Raw genomic sequence first — 24,735 nt, forward strand, 5'->3', positions numbered from 1 at the left:
TCGATGTCTCGTGAGGGCTCTTCCTGATTCGCCTTTTCACTGTTTTCACACGTGGTGGCAGGGGCCAGACCTGGAGCCTCTTTTTTTTCTTTCTTTTTTTTTTTTTTTTTTTGAGATGGAGTCTTTCTTTCACCCAGGCTGGAATGCAGTGGCATGATCTTGGCCCACTGCAACCTCCGCCTCCCAGGTTCAAGCAATTCTCCTGCCTCAGCCCCCGAGTAGCTGGGATTACAGGTGTACGCCACCATGCCTGGCTAATTTTTTTGTGGTTGTAGTAGAGATGGGGTTTCACCATGTTGGCCAGGCTGGTTTTGAACTCCTGACCTCAGGTGATCTGCCCACTTCAGCCTCCCAAAGTGCTGGGATTATAATCGTGAGCCAACATGCATGGCCTTGGAGCCTCTTTTATGAGGGTATTAATCTCATTCATGTGGGCTCTACACTCATCATCTAATCACCTCCCAAAGGCCTCACCGCCTTTTATCATTACCTTGGGGATTAGGATTCCAACATAGGAATTTAGGGAGACACAAGCATTCAGACCACAGCAGACATATTAGGCGTGATTATGTTTTAGACTTTGTGTCGAATTAACTTGATTTTTCCTTGCTTGTTAAAACATGTACACACAGAGTAACAATGTATGTATGGGAGAGGTGAGGAGAAGGCAAAATATTAGCTTAGTATGAGCTAGGAAGTATTGGTAGAGGCTACTTTTCCTCAAGCAATATTTTTAGTAGATAATAAATATAGTTGAATGAGTGATTGTTATAAAGCTTTGCATTTTTTGTTAAATGTTAATTAGGTTGTGTTTGAATGGTTGAGACATTTAAGATGAATTCTTGGCTGGGTATGGTGGCTCATGCCTGTAATCCCAGTATTTTGGGAGGCCAAGGCAGGTGGATCACCTGAGGTTAAGAGTTCAAGACCAGCCCAGCATAGCCAATGTGACAAAACCCCGTCTCTACTAAAAATACAAAAATTAGCTTGGTGTGTTGTCATGCGCCTGTAATCCCATCTAGTCAGGAGGCTGAAGTAGAAGAATTACTTGAACCCGGGAGGTGGAGGTTGCAGTGAGCTGAGGGCAGGACATGAGAGTTTGCAGTTCTTTTTTTTTTTGAGCAGGATCTTGCTGTGTTCCTAAACTGGAGTTCAGTGGCATGATCACAGCTTACTGTAGCCTTGACTTCCCAGGTTCAAGCGATCCTTTCACCTCAGCCTCTCAAGTAGCCTCCCAAGTAGCTGGGACCACAGGTGCCCACCATCACACCTGGCTAATTTTTGTATTTTTTGTAGAGACGGGTTTTCGCCATGTTGCCTAGGCTGGCCTCGAACTTCTGGGCTCCAGTGATCCTCCCACCTCAGCCTCCCTGAGTGCTGGAATTATAGATGTGAGCCACCATGACAGTTGGCATTTCTGTCAAAAACCCATGTAACGCTCTTGATGCTGGTCTGTGAACCACAATTTGAAAACCACTGATCTAAAACATAGTCTTTACTTTCAATTAATCTAACAATGTTTTTGAAGTGCCATTGACTGTGTTGACATTGGGGAAATCACGGATAGTAAAGTAGATGTGACCCCTGGCATTTTTCATCTTTTGTATACAGAGCTATTTTATTTTATTTTATTATTTATTTATTTTTTGAGATAGGGTCTTGCTCTGCTGCCCAGACTAGAGTGCAGGGGCGTGATTATGGCTCACTGCAACCTCACACCCCTAGGCTCAAGCAGTCCTCCCTGTTCAGTCTCCTAAGTAAACCTGGGACTTGCAAGTGTGCTCTATTATGTGCAGCTGATTTTTTATTTTTGCATAGAGAAGATATCTCCCTGTGGTGGTCAGGCTGGTCTCAAACTTCTGGTCTCCAGTGATCTGCCTGCTTTGGCCTCCCAAAGTGCTGGGATTACAGGCATGAGCCACCGCATCTGGCTTGTATAGAGTAATTTTAAATGTGAAGAGTTTTAATACATCTTGAGTGTGCTGAAAAAGGACAAGTTGATAACTGGGCATAGTGGTGCATGCCTGTAGCACCATCTACTCTAGAGCCTAAGGTTGGCTCACTTGAGCCCAGCAGTTCAAGGCTGCATTGAGTTATGATCATGCCACTGCACTCCAACCTGGGCAACAGAGCGAGACCTCATTAAAAAAAAAAAAAAAAAAAGATATACCAAGAAAACAAAAGTTGTGGAATAATAGAATGGAATAGTTAGAAGTGGCTTTGCAGAGGGTCTTACTTTCAAGTAGAGAACTGAGGGATTAAATTGTAGGAGTTATGTAAAGAATAGTCCAGATAGGCCAGGTGCAGTGGCTCGTGCCTGTAATCCCAACACTTTGGGAGGCTAATCACCTGAGGTCAGGAGTTTGAGACCAGACTGACCAACATGGTGAAAGTCTGTTGCTACTAAAAATGCAAAAATTAGCTGGGTGTGGTGGTGGGCACCGGTAATCCCAGCTACTCAGGAGGCTGAGGCAGGCAAATTACTTGAACCTGGGAGGTGGAGACTACAGTGAGCCGAAATTACGCTACCGCACTCCAGCCAGGGCAACAGAGTGAGACTCTGTATCAAAAAGAAAAAAAAAAGAGTAGTCCAGATAGAAGGAACAGCATGTGCAAATGACCTGTGATGATACTCTCTTTTGCCTGCTTAACTCTAACATATCCTGGAGTTCTCAATTCAAGGAATTCAGGGAAACCCTATCCAAAACACCTAGGTCACTCCCCTCTTTATTATGTAGCACTTTTTCACAGAATATATCGCAACTGTAATTTTATATTTCTTGATGTAATTATTTGATTAGAGTCTCCATGTCCAGAATGTAAAACTCATTGATAAAGAGATGATTTTTGACCAGCTGCTAAGGACTAGGTGATGTTCTAGGCATTGTGATTACAGAGGTTAAAAAAAGACATGGGGTACAGGGAGGGAATAGACGATAAATAAATCTATAAATATATAATGACCATAGTTATATAATGTTAATATCGTACTAAGAAAAAGTAAACCAAGGTAAGATAAAAAGTGATAACGTGTGTGTGAGAGGGCACCTATTTTAGATAGGAATGTTAAGCAGCAACACTAATAGCTTTTATTTATTTATTTATTTTTGAGACAGGATCTCACTCTGTCACCCAGGCTGGAATGAATGGTGCAACCACGGCTTGCTGCAGTCTCAACCTCGCAGGCCCAAGCCATCCTCCCGCCTCATCCAACTCAAGTAGCTGAGACTACAGGCACGTGGTACCACGTCAGGCTAATTTTTATATTTTTGTAGAGATGGAGTTTCACCATGTTGCCTAGGCTGCTCTCGAACTCCTGGGCTCATGTGATCTGCCCACTTCTGCCTCCCAAAGCTTGGGATTACAGGCCTGAGCCATTGTGCCCTGCCTATTTTTTTTATCTTGTGACAGTGACATTTTGAACTGAAAATATAGAAGTTATTATTGATATCAGTAAATATGTTCTTGAAACTAGAAAAAGGATGTGTGTAGAGGAATCAGTAAATAAATTGAAATCCCTTCCAAGCTTATGCTTTTGAACCATAATATGTCTGAGCAGTCTCATTCCAATATGAATCAGACAGTCATTCAGAAGCACAAGTGGAGAAATGTCTTACAATAGGAAGGAAATCTTACTAAATTTCCTTCTTGCTTAAAAAAATTATACATTGTGGCTGGGCTGAGTGGCTCACATCTGTAATCCTAGCACTTTGGGAGGTTGAGGTGGGCGGATCACAAGGTCAAGAGATCCAGACCATCCTGGCCAAAATGGTGAAACCTCATCTCTACTAAAAATACAAAGATTAGCTTGGCGTGGTAGCACACACCTGTAATCCCAGCTACTCGGGAGGCTGAGGCAGAAAAATCACTTGAATCTGGAGGCAGAGGTTGCAGTGAGCCGAGATTGTGCCACTGCACTCCAGCCTGGTGACAGAGTAAGACTCTGTCTCAAAAAAAATAATATGTTGCATACAGAGATTAAACATTATCACCAGTGGCGTTCTGTATCTCCCCCTACTATTAGGCATATAACTTATTAGGTGATTAAAATTCTATAATAATTTGGCTGGGTGCAGTGGCTCAAGCCTGTAATCCCAGCACTTTGGGAGACCCAGGAGGGCAGATCACAAGGTTAAGAGAGCAAGACTATCCTGGCCAACATGGTAAAACGTGGTTAGTAGAGTAACCCTGTCTCTACTAAAAATACAAAAATTAGTTGGGTGTGGTGGCGCGCACCTGTAGTCCCAGATACTGAGGAGACTGAAGCAGAAGAATCACTTGAACCTGGGAGGCAGAGGTTGCAGTGATCGCACCACTGCGCTTCAGCCTGGCGACAGAGTGAGACTCAGTCTCAACAACAACAAAAAAATGCCAGGTGCAGTGGCTCACACCTGTAATCGTAGCACTTTGGGAGGCCGAGTTGGGTGGATCATCTGAGGTCAGGAGTTCAAGACCAGCCTGACCAATATGGTGAAACCCCATCTCTACTAAAAATACAAAAATTAGCTGGGCATGGTGGCAGGTGCCTTAATCCCAGCTACTTGGGAGGCTGAGGCAGGAGAATGGCTTGAACCCAGGAGGCAGAGGTTGCAGTGAGCCAAGATCGCGCCATTGCACTCTAGCCTGGGCAAAAAGAGTGAAACTCCGTTTCAAAAAAATAAAAATTAAATAAATAACTAGTAATTCAACATAGGAGGTTATTTTCCTTAGGTGATAAAGCTTGTGCATGGAAGCAATTATATATAAAGACAGAATTATTTCCTATTTCACTAAAATTTACAAACAAGACTCAACTAGTTCTCTTTAGGATAGTCATTCTGGTCATTTTCAGGGGATCTTGCACTGAATTTCTCTATGTAAAATTTAAGTTACTGACTGAGATAGTTTTTTTTTTTTTTTGAGACAGAGTTTTACTCTTGTTGCCCAGGCTGGAGTACAATGGCGCGATCTCAGCTCACTGCAACCTCTGCCTCCAAGGTACAAGCAATTCTCCTGCCTCAGCCTCCTGATTAGCTAGGATTACAGACATGCGCCACCATGCTGAGCTAATTTTGTATTTTTAGTAGAGACAAGGTTGCTCCATGTTGGTAAGGCTGGTCTCGAACTCCCGACCTCAGGTGATCTGCCTGCCTCAACCTCCCAAAGTGCTGGGATTACAGGCATGAGACGCTGCGCCCAGCCCAAATCACTTTTATAAAGCACTTTGAAGAAGAATATGCCTTCAGCACTTAAGTATTTCTTTGACAAACCGTATGCTACAAGTACTATTCTCACACTAATCATGATTAAGCTTTTTCAGGCTCATAAATGAAAGAAAAATAAATTTTCCTATAGTAACTAGGCAAAGGTGTAATGAGAAAAGACTGGAGGCGTACCACTCTTCCTACTCAGAATTTTTTTTATTTTGAGATAGAGTCTTGCTCTGTCACCCAGGCTGGAGTGAAGTGGCATGATCTTGGCTCACTGCAACTTCCGCCTCCTGGGTTCAAGTGATTGTCCTACCTCAGCCTCCTGAATAGCTGGGACTACAGGCACCCACCACTATGCCTGGCTAATTTTTGTATTTTTAGTAGAGACGGGGTTTCACCATGTTGGCCAGGGTGGTCTTGAACTCCTGACTGTAAGTGATCTGCCTGCCTTGGCCTCCTTACTCAGAATTTTTAAATTCTTCCCTGTTGTCTGAGACAGTAGACCCTGTGAAGATACCTTTTTAACACTGAAAACCTTGAGAGATAGGACAGTAACATATTTTCAGAATACATTAATTGTGGGGGAAAAAACCAAAAAGTAGTTCTGATAGGAATTCAGTAATATTTTAAAATGATACTCTGGTAAAGGTAATATGTATTATGCAATAAAAATATCAAGATATTATTGTGTACAGCATGTACTTGGTCTGCATGTGAATTTGTTAACTCCTTAAGATCCTTGTGGAGCCTGCAGTTTCGGCCTTTCTAGTTTACAGTGGTCTTATAGGGCTGCTGTTTCACACAGATGATGCTGCACGACTCGGCTAACAACTATTCATATAGACAGCAATGAATCCACAGAGATCTGTATCCTGTGTTCTTGGTGATGTCTAGCACATAGTAGGGACTCAGCAAATAGTTGTTGAATGAAAGTGTTTTATTTATTTATTTATTTTTTGAGACGGAGTTTCACTCTCGTCCAGGCTGAAGTGCAATGGCACGATTTCAGCTCACTACAACCTCTGCCTCCTTGGTTCAAGCAATTCTTCTGTCTCAGCCTCCTGAGTAGCTGGTATCACAGGTGTGCCCCACTACGCCTGGATAATTTTTGTATTTTTTTTTTTTTTTGAGATGGAGTCTTGTTCTGTCACCCAGGCTGGAATGTAGTGGCTTGATCTCCACTCACTGCAACCTCTGCCTCTCAGGTTCAAGTGATTTCCAGCCTCAGCCTCACGAGTAGCTGGGGTTACAGGTGTCTGCCACCATGCCCAGCTGATTTTTGTATTTTTAACAGAGATGGTGTTTCACCATGTTGGCCAGGCTGGTCTCAAACTCCTGAACTCCATCTGCCTGCCTCAGCCTCCCAAAGTGCTGGGATTATAGGCATGAGCCATCACACCTGGCTAATTTTACATTTTTTAGTGGAGACAGGGTTTTGCCATGTTGGCCAGGCTGGTCTCGAACTCCTGACCTCAAGTGATCTCCCTGCTTTGGCCTCCCAAAGTGCTGGGATTATAGATGTGAACCACTGCACCTGGCTTGAAAGTGTTTTACATAGTATACTAAGGCCTTTATGATCTGATCTTTTTTATTGCTTTAGCCTTATCTCTCATTTTATGAGAAAAAGTCTTTACATTTTATGCTCAGTAATACTGAAGGAACATTGTGCTGTTTTCTGTGCCTCTCAGTTTTGCTTACAATGTTTCTTTTGCCTGGAATGCTGGGATTTCACCATGTTTGCCAGGCTGGTCTCTCTCCTGACCTCAAGTGATCTGCCCACCTCAGCCTCCCAAAGTGCTGGGATTACAGGCGTGAACCACTGTGTCCTGCCGTACTTCTTAATTATTAGTATTTTGAGTTTCACTCTTGTTTCCCAGGCTGGAGTGCAATGGTATGATCTTGGCTTCCTGCAACCTCCACCTCCTGGGTTCAAGCGATTCTCCCTCAGCCTCCTTAGTAGCTCGGATTACAGGCATGTGCTACCATGCCCAGCTAATTTTGTGTTTTTAGTAGAGACAGGGTTGCTCCATGTTGGTCAGTCTGGTCTTGAACTCATGACCTCAGATGATCCTGGGACTACAGGCGTGAGCCACCGTGCCTGGCCATATTTCTTAATTATCAAACCTTCAAATGTCCCTTTATGCCCTAACTCCTTTGTGAAGGCTTTGGTTGCCTCCAGGCAGCCTTGGGTTACACATTTCTGTATGCTTCTCCTGTACATTGTATGTGCCCTGGTTATAGCAGTTGTTTTGTGTGTTATTATTTGTTGATGAGGCTGGCTGTTTCTCCAGATTGTGAGCTCTTTGAGGGCAGGGACAGTGCTGTGTTTTTTCTGTTTCATTCATAAGCACTTAGCATAGTACATAGTAAGTAGCATACTACTTACAGTTAGTAAGTACATATCAATATTGCACTGAATAGTTCTGGCCGGGTGCGGTGGCTCTTGCCTGTAATCTCAGCACTTTGGGAGGCCAAGGCGGACGCGTCATCTGAGGTCAGGAGATCGAGACCAGCCTGGCTAGCATGGTAAGACCCTGGTTTTACTAAAAATACAAAAATTAACTGGGCACGGTGGCGCATGCCTGTAATCCCAGCTACTCGGGAGGCTAGGGCAAGATAATCGCATGAACCTAGGAGAGGTGAGCCAAGATCGCGCCACTGCACTCCAGCCTGGGCAACAAGAGCAAAACTCTGTCTCACAAAAACAAAAAATTACTGAGCAATACAATATTTGTTCAGTGTGTGTTTGGTAGAGAATTGCATAAGGTGATGTTAACTGAGATGTGAGAGATGAAAAAAATTGAACACTCTGTGCAGGTCCTCTGAGGGGAAAAGAGGTTGGATAGGTAAGAAATGTTAGATCAGACAGTTTCTTTTAGTAGCTTAAATGGCACTTTTGACCTAGGATAAATGTTCTGTCCACAAGGATTTAATAGGAAGAGCTGGGAAGAAAGCCAAGTGATTTCAAGATGAATTGCAAAGCAGTATCCCTTTGTATAAACACTTGAAAGTCACTTGTCTATATAATTCGTGGAGGTATCCTTCCAGAGAGTAGACTATTTAAACTCAGTAAACAATTAGTTACTGCTAAATCTAGAGGGGTGGTTAATTATTTTAAAAAATTTTATTACCTTGTTTTTCTTTCTTTCTTTTTTTTTTTGAGACAGAGTCTCGCTCTGTCACCCAGGCTGAAGTGCAATGGCACGATTTTGGCTCGCTACAACCTCCGCCTCTGGGTTTGAGCAATTCTCCTGCCTCAGCCTCCCAAGTAGCTGGGATTACAGGCTGCACCACCATGCCCGGCTAATTTTTGTATTTTTAGTGAGACAGGGTTTCACCATATTGGCCAGGCTGGTCTTGAACTCCCAACCTTGTGATCTGCCCACCTTCAAAAGTGCTGGGATTACAGGTGTGAGCCTCCTCGCCAGTCTTGTTTTTTTGTTTGTTTTTTTGAGACAGGGTCTCACTCTGTTGCCCAGACTGGAGTGCAGTGGTGGCATCTTGGCTCACTGCAACCTCTGCCTCCCAGGTTCAAGTGATTATTCTGCCTTACCTTCCCAGGCACCCACCACCATGCCTGGCTAATTTTTATATTTTTAGTAGAGATGTAGTTTCACCATGTTGGCCGGGCTGGTCCTGAACTCCTGACCTCAAGTGATCTGCCTGCCTCAGCCTCCCAAAGTGCTGGTATTACAGGCATGAGCCACTGCTCCTGGACCTTGTTTTAAAGACATTTTCATGCACATGCCATTTATTCCTCATTACCATTTTTGTGGGATAGAGCTCTAGCTTCAGTTTTTTAGATAAGAATACTGAGAAGTTAATTGATTTTCCTAAGGTCACAGAGTTAGTAAGTGGCAGAGCCAGGACTGACTGCAAGCCCAGTGTTTTTTCCATTATTAACCCCACTTCTCTGTTTACCATATTATGTTTCAAAACTCCTGGTTACTATAGTTAACAGGAAAATAATGCTAAAGTATCTCTTTGAGTTGACAATCCTGTGATCTGCTCAATGACTACTGACCTAAATTTTTGTTTTGTTTCCTAGAATAGCTTTATCACATGACCTTAGATGGAAGAAGAGGGCATTTATGTAGCTTTCCAGGCCTTGATCTTTTTTAGTTAGAACTCTACCTCCTTGCCCTTTAGCACATAGCCGCTTGCCATATTGGCCAGGGCTTGAAGTGATGTGTGCAAGAAGCTTGCTTTACCTGCTTTTCAGTTTGGCATCTAGGAGTCTCCAAAGTTGGTGTTCTTTTAAAAAGAAAAATAACTCCCCATAGTGTATACCAAATAGTTCAATATATCTGTACCCTTGGGAACGGTATTATCTATTATCTGTGATCTATGCCCTTGTTATCACCTTCTCTTTTTTTTTTTTTTTTTTTGGAGATAGGGTCTCTGTCACCCAGGCTGGAGTACAGTGGCACGATCTCAGCTCACTGCAACCTCCGCTTCCCAGGTTTAAGTGGTTCTTCTGCCTCAGCCTCCCAAGTAGCTGGGATTACAGGCGTGCGCCACCACCCCCAGCTAATTTTTTGTGTTTTTAGTAGAGATGGGGTTTCACCATGTTGTCCAAGCTGATCTCCAATTCCTGGCCTCAAGTGATCCACCCACCTCGGCCTTCCAAAGTGCTGGGATTACAGGTGTGAGCCACAGTGCCTCACTGGTACGATCTTCTTGACCTTTCTCCTCATCTGTAAAATGATTGCAGTTGGGGAGGGGAGGGTAAACAGATTAGATCATATCTAAGTTTATAGTAGATGTTTATTTCTAGAAGCATGATTTGCTTGAATTAGTAATGGAAACTAAAAGCTTTTTTTTTTTCAATCTAATCAACTAAGAGGAGATTTCCCATGGAATACTAGGATGAGGAGTCAAAGATATCTAATATCTCAATTTTTCATAGGTATCTGTGAACTCGATACTTAAATGCTTTTCTGTTTCATTCTTTGGTTTTAAGGTGGGACTTGGGACTTAATATTTCTCTCTGGACATGTAGTCTTTTTCTCTAGAGGCAAATATGTATTTTAATTATACTTAACAACAAACTTATGCTTGATTATTCATTTATTCATGCAATGGCCACTATGTAGTAGGCATTGTTTTAGGCTCTGAGAATACAGTAGTGAAGAAAATACAGGTTTTTTTTTTTCTATGCAGCTGATATTCTGTGGTAATAACATTTATTGAGCAGATAGTATATACCACTTACTATTGTTAAGTGTGTTGTATTTAGAATTTATTTAATTCTGACAACAATCCTTTGACATAGGTACTGCTCTTGTCAGTATTTTACAGTCACAAAACTGATACTCAGGGAGATTAAGTACTTTGCCTAAGGTTATATAGTTTTGTAAATGGTAGAGGTGACATTTTAAGCCAGGCAGTCTGACTTCCAAGCCCACACTCTTCATCACAGTATTACATAGTATTTTAGAAAAATGTCCATAAAATATCTATTTCTATCATAAAATTATCAAGTTTCTAATTTTTGTAGTCACCTGATTTCTGGCCCAATCTTTAGAAAAAAGTCACCAAGGTTACAAAAAAGGAGCACTGTTAAAGCCCTTGTGTTCTGTAATAGAATTTGTCAGTCGTAGGACATCTTGAGCCTGATTCATATGAGTTGGGAGGCCAGGCATGGTGACTCACACCTATAACCCCAGCACTTTGGAGGCTGAGGCAGGAGGATCACTTGAGCCCAGGAGTTGAAGCCTGAGCAACATAGTAAGACCCTGTAGCTACACAAAAATAAAAAATTACTCAGACATGGTGGCATGTACCTATAGTCCCAGCTACTTGGGAGGCTGAGGTGGGAGGATCTCTTAAGCCTGGGAAGTTGAGGCTACAGTGAGTTGTGTATATGCTATTGTACTCCAGCCTGGATGACAGAGAAAGACCCTGTCTCTAAAAAAATTAAAAATAGAAAAAGTAAAGATATAAAAGAGAAAATGTTTTTTTGGATTTTTTTTTACAGCTGTACAATGTGTTTCTGTTTTAAGTGTTATTTCCAGAGTCAACAAGTTTAGAAAAAATAAAGTTCATAAAGTTGCTAAAAAAGTTCCAGTAAGATAATGTTAATTCATTACTGAAGAAAGAAAAAATTTGCTCAGGAGTTCGAGACCAGCCTGGGCAACATAGCAAGACGTTGTCTTTACTAAAACTAAAAAACCTTTAGCTGGGTGCTTTGGTGCACGACTATAGTCCTACCTACTCTAGAGGCTATGGCGAGAGGATTGCTTGATTCCAGGAAATTTAGACTGCAGTAAGCTATGATCATGTCACTGTACTGTAGCCTGGGTGATAGACTCTGCCCCCACCCCCCAAAAAAGAAAAAATATTTTAAATAAATTTAGTGTAGCCAAAATATTTATAAAGTCTACAGTAGTGTGCAGTAATGTCCTAGGCCTTCAGATTCACTATCACTGACTCAACTGATTTATTCAGAATAACTCCCATTCCTGCAAGCTCCATTGATATTAAGTGCCCTCTACAGTTGTACCATTTTTTTTATCTTTTTGTTTGTTTTTTTGTTTTGTTTTGTTTTTTTTGAGACAGCGTCTCGCCCTGTCAGCCATGCTGGAGTGCGGTGGCGCGACCTCTTCTCACTGCAACCTCCACCTCCTGAGTTCCAGCAATTCTTTTGCCTCAGCCTCCCGAGTAGCTGGGACTACAGGCACATGGCACCATGCCCAGCTAATTTTTTGTATTTTTAGTAGAGACAGGGTTTCACCATGTTAACCAGGAAGGTCTCAATCTCCTGACCTTGTGCTCTGCGCACCTTGGCCTCCCAAAGTGCTGGGATTACAGGCATGAGCCACTGTGCCCAGCCCATTTTTTATCTTTTATTCCTATTTTTACTGTACCTTTTCCTTCTTCTCCCTCCCCTCTCTCCCCCTTCCTCCCCCTCTCTTTTTCTTTCTTCTTTTTCTTTGTCTTCCTCCCTTCCTCTCTTCTTTCTTTTCTTTCTGCAGTCTCGCTCTGTCACCCAGGGTGGAGCGCAGTGGCACAATCTCAGCTAGCTCACTGCCCGCTCCGCCTCCTGGGTTCAAGCGATTCTCCTGCCTCAGCCTCCCCAGTAGCTGGGACTACAGGCACAAGCTACCACACCCAGCTAATTTTTGTATTGTTAGTGGAGATGAGATGGGGTTTTACCATGTTGGCCAGACTGTTCTCAAACTGCTGATCTTAAGTGATCTGCCCGCCGTGGCCTCCCAAAGCGCTGGGATTAACAGGCATGAGCCACCGCTCCCAGCCCTTTTCTGTTTGGATTTATTCAGATATACAAATACTTACCGTTTTGTTACAGTTGCCTACAGTATTCAGTACAGAAACATGCTGTACAGGTTTTTGCATCCTACATACCACCTAGGTTTGTGTAAGTACACTCTATGATCACACAGTGACAAAATTGCCTATTGACACACTTGTCAGAATGTATTCCTGTTGTTAAGTGACACATGACTGTACTAATATTAACCCCACTCTACATAGGACAGAACTGAGTGTCAGAAAAGCTAGGTAACTTGCCCAGTGTGATACCACTAGAATTCACATCCAGTTCTAATGTTCTTAACTACAATATCTCTAGAGAAGTCAAGTCATTTTGTGCTTCAGCTTTCTTACCTATAAAATGAAAATTTTAATACTTTACTTTGTAAGGTTATCATGAGTATCAAATAAAAATCAAGATGTGAATATGCTTCGTTTACTGTAAGGCATTGTTACCAGCATAATCCACAAAGGATACTTTTTCTTATAATTAACCCAAACATAAAACTCATTACTCAGAGATTCTGAAGTCGACAAGTGCTCAGAATGTTGAAATGCTTCTTTGCCGTGGCTCTGGCAATATAGTAACAGAATGAAGCTTTTAAATATACAAAACAAACTAACAAAACAGATAACTGATAACCGAGTGAGTCTTGGGGAAGTGACTGAGAATAACTACTAGTTGAGTGTTGTGTAAATGACTAAATACTTAATTGCTTGAGCGATTTTTTTGCCTCAGCCTCCTCAGTAGCTGGGACTACAGGTGCGTGGCACCACACCCAGCTAATTTTTGTATTTTTAGTAGAAACAGGCTTTCACCATGTTGGCCAGGATGGTTTCGATCTCTTGACCTCATGATCCACCTGCCTTGGCCTCCCAAAGTACTGAGATTACAGGTGTGAACCACAGTGCCCAGCCTTAACTAAGTTATGACCTGTGTGGTCTAGTCTTAGTGTGTCGTCATAGTCCATGGAACACAATCCTGCAACCAAAATGTCATTTCGAAATAGCTCAGAGTCTTTATTTGCATTTCTTGAAACATCGTGAAGTAGAATAGAGTTCACAGATACACAAAGCAGAATTATTAACCCTTCCTATATCCCCCAAATCCAGCATAGTCCCTGATATTTACCTATTAAAGGAACAAAAAGAATGGCCGGGTGTGGTGGCTCATGCCTGTAATCCCAGCACTTTGGGAGGCCGAGGCAGGCGGATTACTTGAGGTCGGGAGTTCGAAACCAGCCTGACCAACATGGTGAGACCCCATCTCTATGAAAAATACAAAAATTAGCTGGGGGTGGTGCTGTGTGCCTGTAATCCCAGCTACTCAGGAGGCTGAAGCAGGAGAATCACTTGAACCCGGGAGGTGGAGGTTGCAGTGAGCCGAGATTGCACCACTACATTCCAGCCTAGGTGACAGAGCAAGACTCCATCTCAAAAAAACAAAAGAACATAAAGGAGAATGAGTTCAAATTAGGAGAGTGGTTTATCTTATCAAGTTTATATCATGTTCAAAACAACAGTATATTAACCAAAAATATAAAGTTGGGCCACTTTTATTTTTTCAGCTGGAATTGTTGTTTTTCCTATTTGCTATAGAATATATTTTCAGCCATTGCTCAGGGACTGTGTCACTCTGCCTACTGTACTTGAGGTAGTTAATTACAGGGCTTCATTATCTCTTCTGACCATAATTAACAGATCTGGGTTAAATCTTAGATTTATTTTTAGATTTTTTTTTTTTTAGATTTTTTTTGGCAGGTGTGGTCTTAACTTCCCCTCCCTCTATCCTTTCCCTCCATCTGAGAGGCCTTATGGATAAGACAAAGGGCATGATATTTGGCATTGAAGATTGATTCAAGGTCCATTTCTGCCACATTCTGAATATATGAACTTGGGTACATTATTATTTCTGAGTTCCAGTATCCTCATATACAAAATAGAGTCTATTATAACAGTTTTACAAGAAAGTTGTGAGGAGTAAATGATATGTGTAAATGATATATATTGTATGAATGTTGGTCGATTTTTCAAAGAACACTTGCCTGTCTAATAGGGTGTCACACATTGTACTAGATTCCGGGTATTAAGAAAAAGTCAGCACTGATTTCTTGTTTGGTTGCTTACTATGTTTCATTAATTCTTTCTGCAAAATATTTTTCACTTTTGATTATTTTCCATTTTCTTTTTTTTTTTTTTTTTGAGACAGAATCTCTCTGTTGCCCAGACTGGAGTACAGTGGCATGATCTCGGCTCACTGCAACCTCCACTTCCCAAGTTCAAGTAATTCTCCTGCTTCAGCTTCCTGAGTAGCTGGAATCACAGGCTTGTGCTACCACGCTTGGCTAAATTTTTTTGTATTTTTAGTAGAGACGGGATTTTACCATGTTGGCCAGCCTAGTCTCAAACTTCTGACCTCAGGTGATCCACCTGCCTTGGCTTCCCAAAGTGTTGAGATTATAGAGGTGAGCCACCATGCCCGGCCTGATTTTTAACATTTTCATTGTCTCTACTCTAATCCATAGTATCATCACCTCTTGTCTGAGCCACTAGTTAGTCCCAAGTTGTATCTTGGCATTTACATCAAAGCCAGACTAATAATTGTTCTGTTGAGAGACGATACTGTGTAGTAGAAAAAATAAGGACTTCATTATTAACAGACCTGGATTTCTTTCTACAGTATGTGACACCGGGAAAGTTCCTTTACCACTATCTTAATTTGAACTCATTTTTTTTTTCTCATAACAGGTAAAAATCAGGGACTGTGTGTGGTTCTAGGGATAAAGAAAGGGTTAATACGTTCCTTCTACTTGAAGAGTTTATGGCTGAGTGGAGTAAACAGATACAGTCATAAATAACCATGGTGTAACATGGAATTGTAAAAGAAAACTAGCTTCGGAATCAGATATAAAGGGCAGTGTATATAGTGGTAAAAGCACAGATTTAACTCTAGAGTTGGATTGCCTGGGGTCTAATCCTGAATTTATTAGCTCTATAAACTTTGTTTTGTTTTGTTTCTTTTGAGACGGGGTCTTGCTCTGTCACCCAGGCTGGAGTGCAGATGGTGAGATCCCGGTTCACTGTAGCCTCTGTCTCCTGGGTTCAAGCCATTCTCCTCCTCAGCCTCCTAGCTAGCTGGGACTATAGCATGCGCCACCATGCCTGGCTAATTTTTTTGTATTTTTAATAGAGATGGGGTTTCACCATGCTGGCCAGGCTGATCTCAAACTCCTGACCTCAAGTGATCGCCTTGGCCTCCTAAATTAGTGCTGGGATTACAGATGTGAGCCACCATGCCCAGCCAGCTCTGTAATCTTGAGCAAATTACTTAAACTCTAATAGCCTCAATGTCCTTATCTGTAGAATAGGGATACTGTGAGCCACCGTGCCCAGCCAGCTCTGTAATCTTGAGCAAATTACTTAAACTCTAATAGCCTCAATGTCCTTATCTGTAGAATAGAGATACTGATGGAATTTAATTTATAGAATTCTTATGAGAAATAAATGGAATTATATATGCAAAGCACTTAGCATAAATAGTATATAGCACATAGCATATGTTAGCATATAAATGCCCTATAATTATAATTATGATATTAGTATAGCAGTTAATAACTTAAAAATATAGACTTTGGCCTCATTCTTGTGTGAAGTCCAGGTTTAGCAATATGTTGGCCATGTAAATATGGGGAAGATATTTAACCTAAGCCTTAGTTTCCTCATCTTTAAAATGTGTAATGTAATTGTGCTTGGCTTAGGATGTGGAAATTGAATGAGCTCTGCACCAGCGTCTGATACATAGTAAATGACTTGTAAAAGATAGCTGTTGTGAGTTTTATTCTTGCTCTGCCATCTGCTGGCTGTTTTATCTCTGATATGTAAATTAATCTTTCTGATCCCCAGTTTACTTTTGTTCAAAACAAAGTTGCTTTGAAGATTGAAAATATTTATGAAGTGCATAGATTGGTGGCTGGTACAACACAGTTGTCATTCAGTACACAGTAGCTGTTGTTAATGGTACAATTTAATTTTTCAGGTGCTGAGAATAAAATTAATTCTGCCTTAGAAATTAGGAAAGCTATCACAGAACTAGTGAGCTTTGACTGAATTTTGAAAGATGAGGCCGGACACACCTGTAATCCCAGTACTTTGAGAGGCTGAGGCAAGCAGATCACCTATGGTCAGGAATTCGAGACCAGCCTGGCCAACATGGTGAAACCCTGTCTCTACTGAAAATATAAAAATTAGCCGAGTGTGGTGCATGCACCTGTAATCCCAGCTACTTGGGAGGATGAGGCAGGAGAATCACTTGAACTGGCAGGTGGAGGTTGCAGTGAGCTGAGATCACACCACTGCACTCCAGCCTGGACAACAGAGCAAGCCTCCAAATAAATAAATAAAATAAAAATGAAAGATGAGTGAGATTTTTGCCATAAAAGGACTAACAAAGGCTCAGAGGTGTGAAAATGTCTGTCACAGTACTTAAGGAACAGTAAGTGCTAGGTTGCTTAAACATTCTGTTTAGTGTATCTGGCAGGTAGCTTGTTTGCAGGGCAGAAGGGAACAGTGAGAAAGGCTAGAGAGGAAAGTTGGAACCAGCTAGGAAAACGTTTCAAATACCTTGCTAAAGTGTTTACACTTTATTCTATAGGTCTCTCTTTTTCCAACTTTTACTTCTAACACCTGAAGAAACTAAACTTGCTGGGGATAGAAGAGGGAATTACTTGAAACCGGTGTTACAAACAGGAATTTCTTGGTGATCTTGTGTTTTATCTTAAAATTCTTGTAACATTTACCTCTATTACATAATATATTTGCTTCAATATAAAAATATTTTAAGTTATTTACTGTTTACATAATTTATTTCCTCATCTATATCATTTTTTTTTTTTGAGACTGGAGTGCAATGGCACAATCTCAGCTCACTGCAACCTCATTCTCCTGGGTTCAAGCAATTCTCCTACCTCAGCCTCCCGAGTAGCTGGCATTACAGGTGTGTGCCACCACACCCGGCGGATTTATGTATTTTTAGTAGAGATAGGATTTTGCCATGTTGGCTAGGCTGGTCTCAAACTCCTGACCTCAGAGGATCCACCCAAAGTGCTGGGATTACAGGCATGAGCCACCATGCCCAGCCCAAATATCTTTAAGTACATTTATGTTCTAAGAAGATGTACTGCATTCATCCTGTTGCTTTAGTGCTCTGGCACATCTTTACTGGGGATACCCTGTACATGTTTTCAGCATGAAAACTGGTTTGGGCACAGTGGCTCATGCCTGTAACTGTAGCACTTTGGGAGACTGAAGCAGGTGGATCTCCTGAGCCCAGGAGTTCAAGACCAGCCTGGACAACATAGTGAGGTCTTGTCTCTACAAAATAATACAAAAATCAGCTGGGTGTGATGGTGTGCACCTGTAGTCCCAGTTACCTGGAAGACTGAGGTGGGGGGATTGCTTGAGCCCAGAAAGTCATGTGCAGTGAGTTGTGAATGTGCCCCTGCACTCTAGCCTGGGTGATAGAGTGAGACCCTGTCTCAAATAAATAAATAAATAAACTGGTTTGGGTGATGTGGAGTCTTTGAAGTTTATTTTTAATTTTTAAATATTTATTTATTTATTTATTTGGCATGCAGGTGAATTACATTTTTATTTTTATTTATTTTTTTGAGGTAGAGTTTCACTCTTGTTGCCCAGGCTAAAATGCAATGGTGTGATCTCGGCTTACCGCAACCTCTGCCTCCAAGGTTCAAGCAATTCTCCTGCCTCAGCCTCCTGAGTAGCTGGGATTATAGGCGTGTGCCACCATGCCTGGCTAATTTTGTATTTTTCGTACAGATGGGGTTTCTCCTTGTTGGTCAGGCTGGTCTCGAACTCCCGACCTCAGGTGATCTGCCTGCCTCAGCCTCCCAAAGTCCTGGGATTACAGACGTGAGCCACCGCACCCTACCCTGTTCTTCATTTTTAAATGGGGATTACTATCCTTATTCATGTCACAGAATTGCTTTGAGTATCAGCTGAGATAATATACTTGGAATTGGTACATAAAGTTGACAAGATACTATATTGTGGTAGCTGAGGACACAGGCTCTAAAGCCAGATTTTTTTTTTTTTTTTTTTTTAAGATGGAGTCTCGTTTGGTCACCCAGGCTGGAGTGCAGTGTGTGATCTTGGCTCACTGCAACCTCTGCCTCCCAGGCTCAAGCGATTCTCCTGCCTTAGCTCCTCTTCCTTGCCCTGGAGTACCTGGGATTATAGGCACATGCCACCATACTTGGCTAATTTTTGTGTTTTTAGTAGAGACAGGGTTTCACCGTGTTGGCCAGGCTGGTCTTGAGGAGCTCCTGACCTTGGGTGATCCGCCTGCCTCAGCCTCCCAAAGTGCTGGGATTACAGGCGTGAGCCACCATGCCTGGACTTATCAATTTTCAAAATACAGGGTTGATATTTCTCTGGTGTGCTTTGAAGATAACTAATTGGTTTTAATTTTGTGTCGTTATGAACTCATGAATTGAAACATTTTGATATGCAATGAATTGTAGTTTTTAGCCTTATTTCCTGATCTTTGAAATGAGGAGATTGGTTAAGGTAACCTCTAACTACCATTAACATTTTGATGTATTTATTTCTAGTCTTGTGTTTACACTTGTATAAGCTATTTATTTATTTGAGACGTATCACCCAGGTTGTAGAGCAGTGGTGCAGTCTTGTCTCACTGCAACCTCCACCTCTTCGGTTCAGGTAATTCTCCTGCCTCAGTCTCCTGAGTAGCGGGGATTACAGGCCCCTGCCACCATGCCTGGCTAATTTTTGTATTATTTTTAGTAGAGATGGGGTTTCACCATGTTGGCCAGCCTGGTCTTGAATTCCTGACCTTGTGATCCACCCGCCTCGGCCTCCCAAAGTGCTAGGATTACAGGTGTGAGCCACTGTGCCCGGCCTATTTGTTTATTTAGACAGAGTCTTGCTCTGTTGCCCAGGCTGGAGTGCAGTGGCGCAATCTCAGCTCACTGCAACTTCTCCCTCCCACGTTCAAGTGATTCTCCTGCCTCAGCCTCCAGAGTAGCTGGGATTACAGGCATGTGCCACCATGCCTGGCTAATTTTTGTATTTTTAGTAAAGACAGGGTTTCACCATGTTGGTCAGGCTGGTCTCGAACTCCTGACCTCAGGTGATCTCTCTGCCTTGGCCTCCCAAAGTGCTGGGATTACAGGCGTGAGCCACGGTACCTGGCTCTGGCAACTATTTTTAATAGCAGCTTTATTGAGATATAATTCACATACCGTGCATTTCACCTATTAAAGCGTACCCAGTTCAGTGGTTTTTAGTGTATGCAAAGTGGTGCAGCTATAGTCACAATCTTAGAACATTTTCATCACTCCAAAAAGAAGCCCTGTGCTCATTAGCATTCACTTTCCATTTTCTTCTAACCCACCCTCCCCCAACCTATGCAACAACCAAAAATCTACTTTCTGTCTGTGTAGTTTACCTATTCTGAACAGTTGATACAAATGGGATCATACAGTATGTGGTCTTTTTGTCACTGGCTTCTTCCACTTAGCATGTTTTCAAGGCTCAGTTACATTGTACAGTAGGTCAGCATTCAGTAATATTTTTCTCAGTAATATTTCATTGTGGGCCTGTACTATATTTTGTTTATCCAGTCATCTGTTTTTTTGTTGTTGTTTTTGAAATAGAGTCTTGTTCTGTCACCCAGGCCAGAATGCAGTGGCGCCATAATGGGTCACTGCAACCTCCCATTTCAGCCCCCGAGTAACTAAGACTACAGACACTGTCTGCCACACCCAGCCAATTTTTGTGTTTTTTTTTTGTAGAGATGGGCTTTCACCATGTTGCCCAGGCTGGTCTTGAACTTCTGGGCCCAAGTGTCCTCCCAAAGTGCTGGGATTACAGGTGTGAACCACTATGCCCACCCCACCCTGCCCTGCCCATTTATCAGTTTTGATGGATATATTTGATGGTTTCTACTATGCTATAGTAAAAAATAGATAAATATCCAGTGTGTTGGCTCATGCCTGTAATCCCAGCACTTTGGGAGGCTGAGGCGGGCAGATCACTTGAGGTCAGGAGTCCAAGACAAGCCTGGCCAACATGGTGAAACCCTGTCTCTACTAAAAATCTAAAAATTAGCCAGGTGTGGTGGCATGTACCTGTCGTCCCAGCTACTCAGGAGGCTAAGGCAGGGGAATCACTTGAACCTGCCGGGAGATGGAGGTTGCAGTGAGCCGAGATTGCACCACTGCATTCCAGCCTGAGCGACAGAGTGAGACTCCATCTCAAAAACACAAAAAAATTTGGTCTTTATCTGGCCAAAAGGACCTGAAATAAAAATAAATAAAAAATTTGGTCTTTATATCCTGTTTCTTGCACGTTAGCTCCCAAAACTCTTGGAACCTCTGGAGTGAAAAGAGATTTTGTATGCTAATGAGTCAACTGGTGTCTAGGAGCCCCTAGATAGCTTCTTTCTGGGCTGATTGCCAGAAGGACCAAGGCATGTGATCGGAAAAACATTTTTTCCTTCTTTATACTCCTTTATATTCACACTACTCTTAATACTTTTGATACCAAACCATATAGTAGGAGAAAACAAGCTGTTTTCTCATACTGTACTCTCAACACAGAACACTTCTGTGACTAGATGGTGTGGATTTTTTTTCCTATACCGAGCAATTCTCGTATTCTCAGCAGACATCAGTTAGATGCCCTAAAATTGTCCTCAGTTCTGACAGTAACCTGTGTTAGCATAGACCCCACAGGTGAGGGGCTCACTTCCGTAAGACTGCCTCCCACTTCAGATGCCAACCAGGTAGTAGGTCTCTGGGTGAACCACAACACCTGGTTAGTCTTGGCTACAAATTGGAGGTTCCCAGACCTCCTTCCCTGGGTTTGATAATTGGCTAGAGGGCTCACATAACCCACTAAAAGTGTACTTACTTTATTATAAAGGATATTTTAAAGGATACAAATGAACAGCCAGATGGAAGAGATACATAGGGCAATGCCTTCTCTAGCACACCCCTTCCCACATCACTTCCATATGTACAGCAACCTGGATGCCTTCCAAACCCCATTTTTGGGGGATTTTATGGAGGTCTCATTACATATGCATGATTGATTGAATCATTGGCCACTGGATATTAACAACTTTCAGTCCCTCTCCCCTCCCTGGAAGTTAATGGTAAGTGAAGTGCCTTCCTGAGTCGTATTAGCAGATAATCAAACATGAGGCCCTTCTCAGGGGGATCTTGGGATCCCCTAGTTTATAGTACATTGGTCAGAAGTACAGGTGGAAACCCAGGACTTGTGACTGGCACCTGCAGTGGAGGCAGTGGACTTAACCTGTAGTGCTATGCTAATTCTGGGTAGTGTCAGAAATGAATAGTAGGATACCCAGTTGGTGTCAGTAGTGTTGTAAGTAAAAACAATTCAGACCACTTTTTTGGGGGATGGGGTAGAATAGTCTCGCTGTGTCGCCCAGGCTGGAATGCATTGGTGTGATCTCAGCTCACTGCAATTTCCGCCTCCTGTGTTCAAGTGATTCTCCTGCCTCAGCCTCCTGAGTATCTGGGATTGCAGGAGTGCACCACCACACCCGGTTAATTTTTGTATATTTATTAAAGACTGGGTTTCACCATGTTGGCCAGGCTGGTCTTGAACTCCTGAACTTAGGTGATCCACCCATCTCGGCTTCCCAAAGAGCTAGAATTACAGCTGTGAGTCACTGCGCCCAGCCCCCTTTGCCTTTCTTTTTTTTTTTTTTTTTTTTTTGAGACCAAGTCTGGCTCTATCACCTAGGCTGGAGTACAGTGGCGCCATCTTGGGTCACTGCAACCTCTGCCTCCTGGGTTCAAGCAATTCTCCTGCCTCATCCTCCCAACTAGTGGGGACTAAAGACAACTGCAACCATGCCCAGCTAATTTTTGTATTTTCAGTAGAGATGGGGTTTCACCATGTTGATCAGGCTGGTCTCAAATTTCTGACCTCAGGTGATCATCACATCTTGGCATCCCAAAGTGTTGGGATTACAGATGTGAGCCACTGCACCAGGCCTACCTTTGCCTACTTTTATTTTGTATTTATCTATTTTTGAGATGGAGTTTCGCTCTTGTCACCCAGGCTGGAGTGCAGTGGCATCATTTCAGCTCACTACAACCTCTGTCTCCTGAGTTCAAGCGATTCTCCTGCCTCAGCCTCCCAAGTTGCTGGGGTTACAGGCATGCACCATCATGCCCGGGTAATTTTTGTGTTTTTTGTAGAGACAGAGTTTCACCATGTTCCTCTGACTGGTCTCAAACTCCTGGGCTCAAGCAATATTCCTGCCTCAGCCTCTCAAAAGTTCTGGCATTACAGGTGTGAGCCACTGTGCCCTTCTCACTTTCTTTTTGGCAATCTTTGAAGCACAAATGTTTTTAATTTTAATGAACTTTAATATAGATATTTTTTCTTTGGTTGTATGTACATTGGTTTCTTGTTAAGAAACTTTACTAATCTAAAGCCAGAACTTTTTACACCTATGTTTTCTTCTAAGAGAAACAATCTTAGCTCTTATATTTAGGGCTTTGATCTATTTTGATGTAATTTTTCTACATGGTGTGAGATAGGACTCTGTCTTTATTCTTTTGTATGTTGATGTCCATTGGTCCTAGCATCATTTGTTGAAAAGCCTATTCTTTAGCCCATTGAATTATCCTGGCATTCTTGTCAATATCGGTTGACCACGAATGTAAGAGTTTATTTCTGTATTCTGAATTCTAGTTCATGGATCTATGTGTCTGTCCTTATGCTAGTGCTGTAGTTTTGATTACTATAGTAATCAAGGTCTTTCAACTTTGTTTTTCTTTTCCAAGATTGTTTTGGCTATTCTAAGTGTTGGGTTTCTATATGAATCTTAGGATAAACTTGTCTGGTTTGTTTGTTTGTTTGTTTGTTTGAGACAGTGTCACTCTATCACCCAGGCTGGAGTGCAGTGGTGCATTCTCGACTCACTGCAACCTCTGCCTCTTGGGGTCAAGTGATTCTCCTGCCTCAGCCTCCTGAGTAGCTGGAATTACAGGCATGCACCACCATGCCCAGCTAATTTTTATATTTTTAGTAGAGACGGGGTTTCGCCATGTTGGCCAGGCTGGTCTCGAACTCCTGGCCTCAAGTGATCCTCCCACCTTGGCCCTACCCTATTTTTAAAAAATAGTTTTCTCAGCTTCGTACTCATGTCTGATGCATCACTCACATTTGTGATGCTTTAGTTGGTTTCGAGCTCCCTAAGTTCCTGAGGTCTAACTCTCACCATCCCTGACTGATAGAACCCCCTGCTGTGTAATACCCAATGTGTCCTCTATTTTAGTACTGAAGGGACTGGATGTAAATGTTTATTTCAGTGTTTCTCTTCTATTGTTTCTTGAGAACATGGATCACAGATTGTATTCCACTGCCTTACACAGTGTCTAACATATGAGAGACACTAGGGAAATACTTGTGGAATGAGTAAATGAATGTTTTGTTCTTTGCTTTTCTGGAAACTAATTTGTTGGCTTTTATGTTTCTTTTATATTTTTCCCTGGGCTCCAAGGAGGAAGCATCTCCCTATTCCTTACTTGATATCTGCTTGAATTTCTTGACTACTCACCTTGAGAAGTTCTGTTCAGCCAGACAAGATGGAACATTGTGTCTGCAGGAACCTGGAGTATTCCCACAGGAGGTGGCTGATCGACTGCTTCGGACCATGGCTTTTCATGGTAAAAAAAAAAAAAAAAAAAAAAACAAGCAGAGGAAACAAAAATTATGTGCTGTTAATTGGCATTGGATTTTCAAGTGCTACAGTGGCCATTTAATTATTTTCTTAGAAATAACTGAGAATGCCAAATGAGCCTGATTGCAGAAATAGGAATTCATTTATTTTTACCTGTCTTGCCTCTTACTGTGTAATTTAGAATAAACATTTTTCATTTTTTTTTTCTTGACAGGGTCTCACTCTGTTACCTATCTGGAGTGCAGTGGTGGGAACACAGCTCACTGCAGCCTCAACCTCCTGGGCTCAAGTGAGCCTCTCGCCTCAGCCTCCTGTGTAGCTAGGACCACAGGCGTGTGCCACCACGGCTGGCTAATTTCAACATTTTTCATTTCTAATGGGACAAACCTTTCTTTCTTTCTTTTATGTTTTTTTTTTTACTCTGAGAAGTCTTTTTTTTGTTTGTTTGTTTTTTAAGAAACAAGGTATTGTTCTGTTGCCCAGGCTGGAGTGCAGTGGCACAAAACT

General features: G+C 42.1%; 1 protein-coding gene across 1 annotated transcript in view; it reads left to right on the forward strand.

Moving 5' to 3' along the window:
* The window catches only part of ZYG11B (zyg-11 family member B, cell cycle regulator), a 98,227-nt gene that overhangs the window by 2,486 nt on the left and 71,006 nt on the right, over nucleotides 1-24,735 (forward strand). Inside the window, exon 2 of the mRNA XM_012434800.3 lies at nucleotides 24,049-24,214. Within this exon, the coding sequence (XP_012290223.1) occupies nucleotides 24,049-24,214 (166 nt within the window). The remainder of the gene's footprint in view (nucleotides 1-24,048; nucleotides 24,215-24,735) is intronic.

This window comes from Aotus nancymaae, unplaced genomic scaffold (genome assembly GCF_030222135.1).
Source record: "Aotus nancymaae isolate 86718 unplaced genomic scaffold, 86718_ANA_hifiasm-v0.15.2.pri h1tg000007l, whole genome shotgun sequence".
NCBI classification, from domain to species: Eukaryota; Metazoa; Chordata; class Mammalia; order Primates; family Aotidae; genus Aotus; species Aotus nancymaae.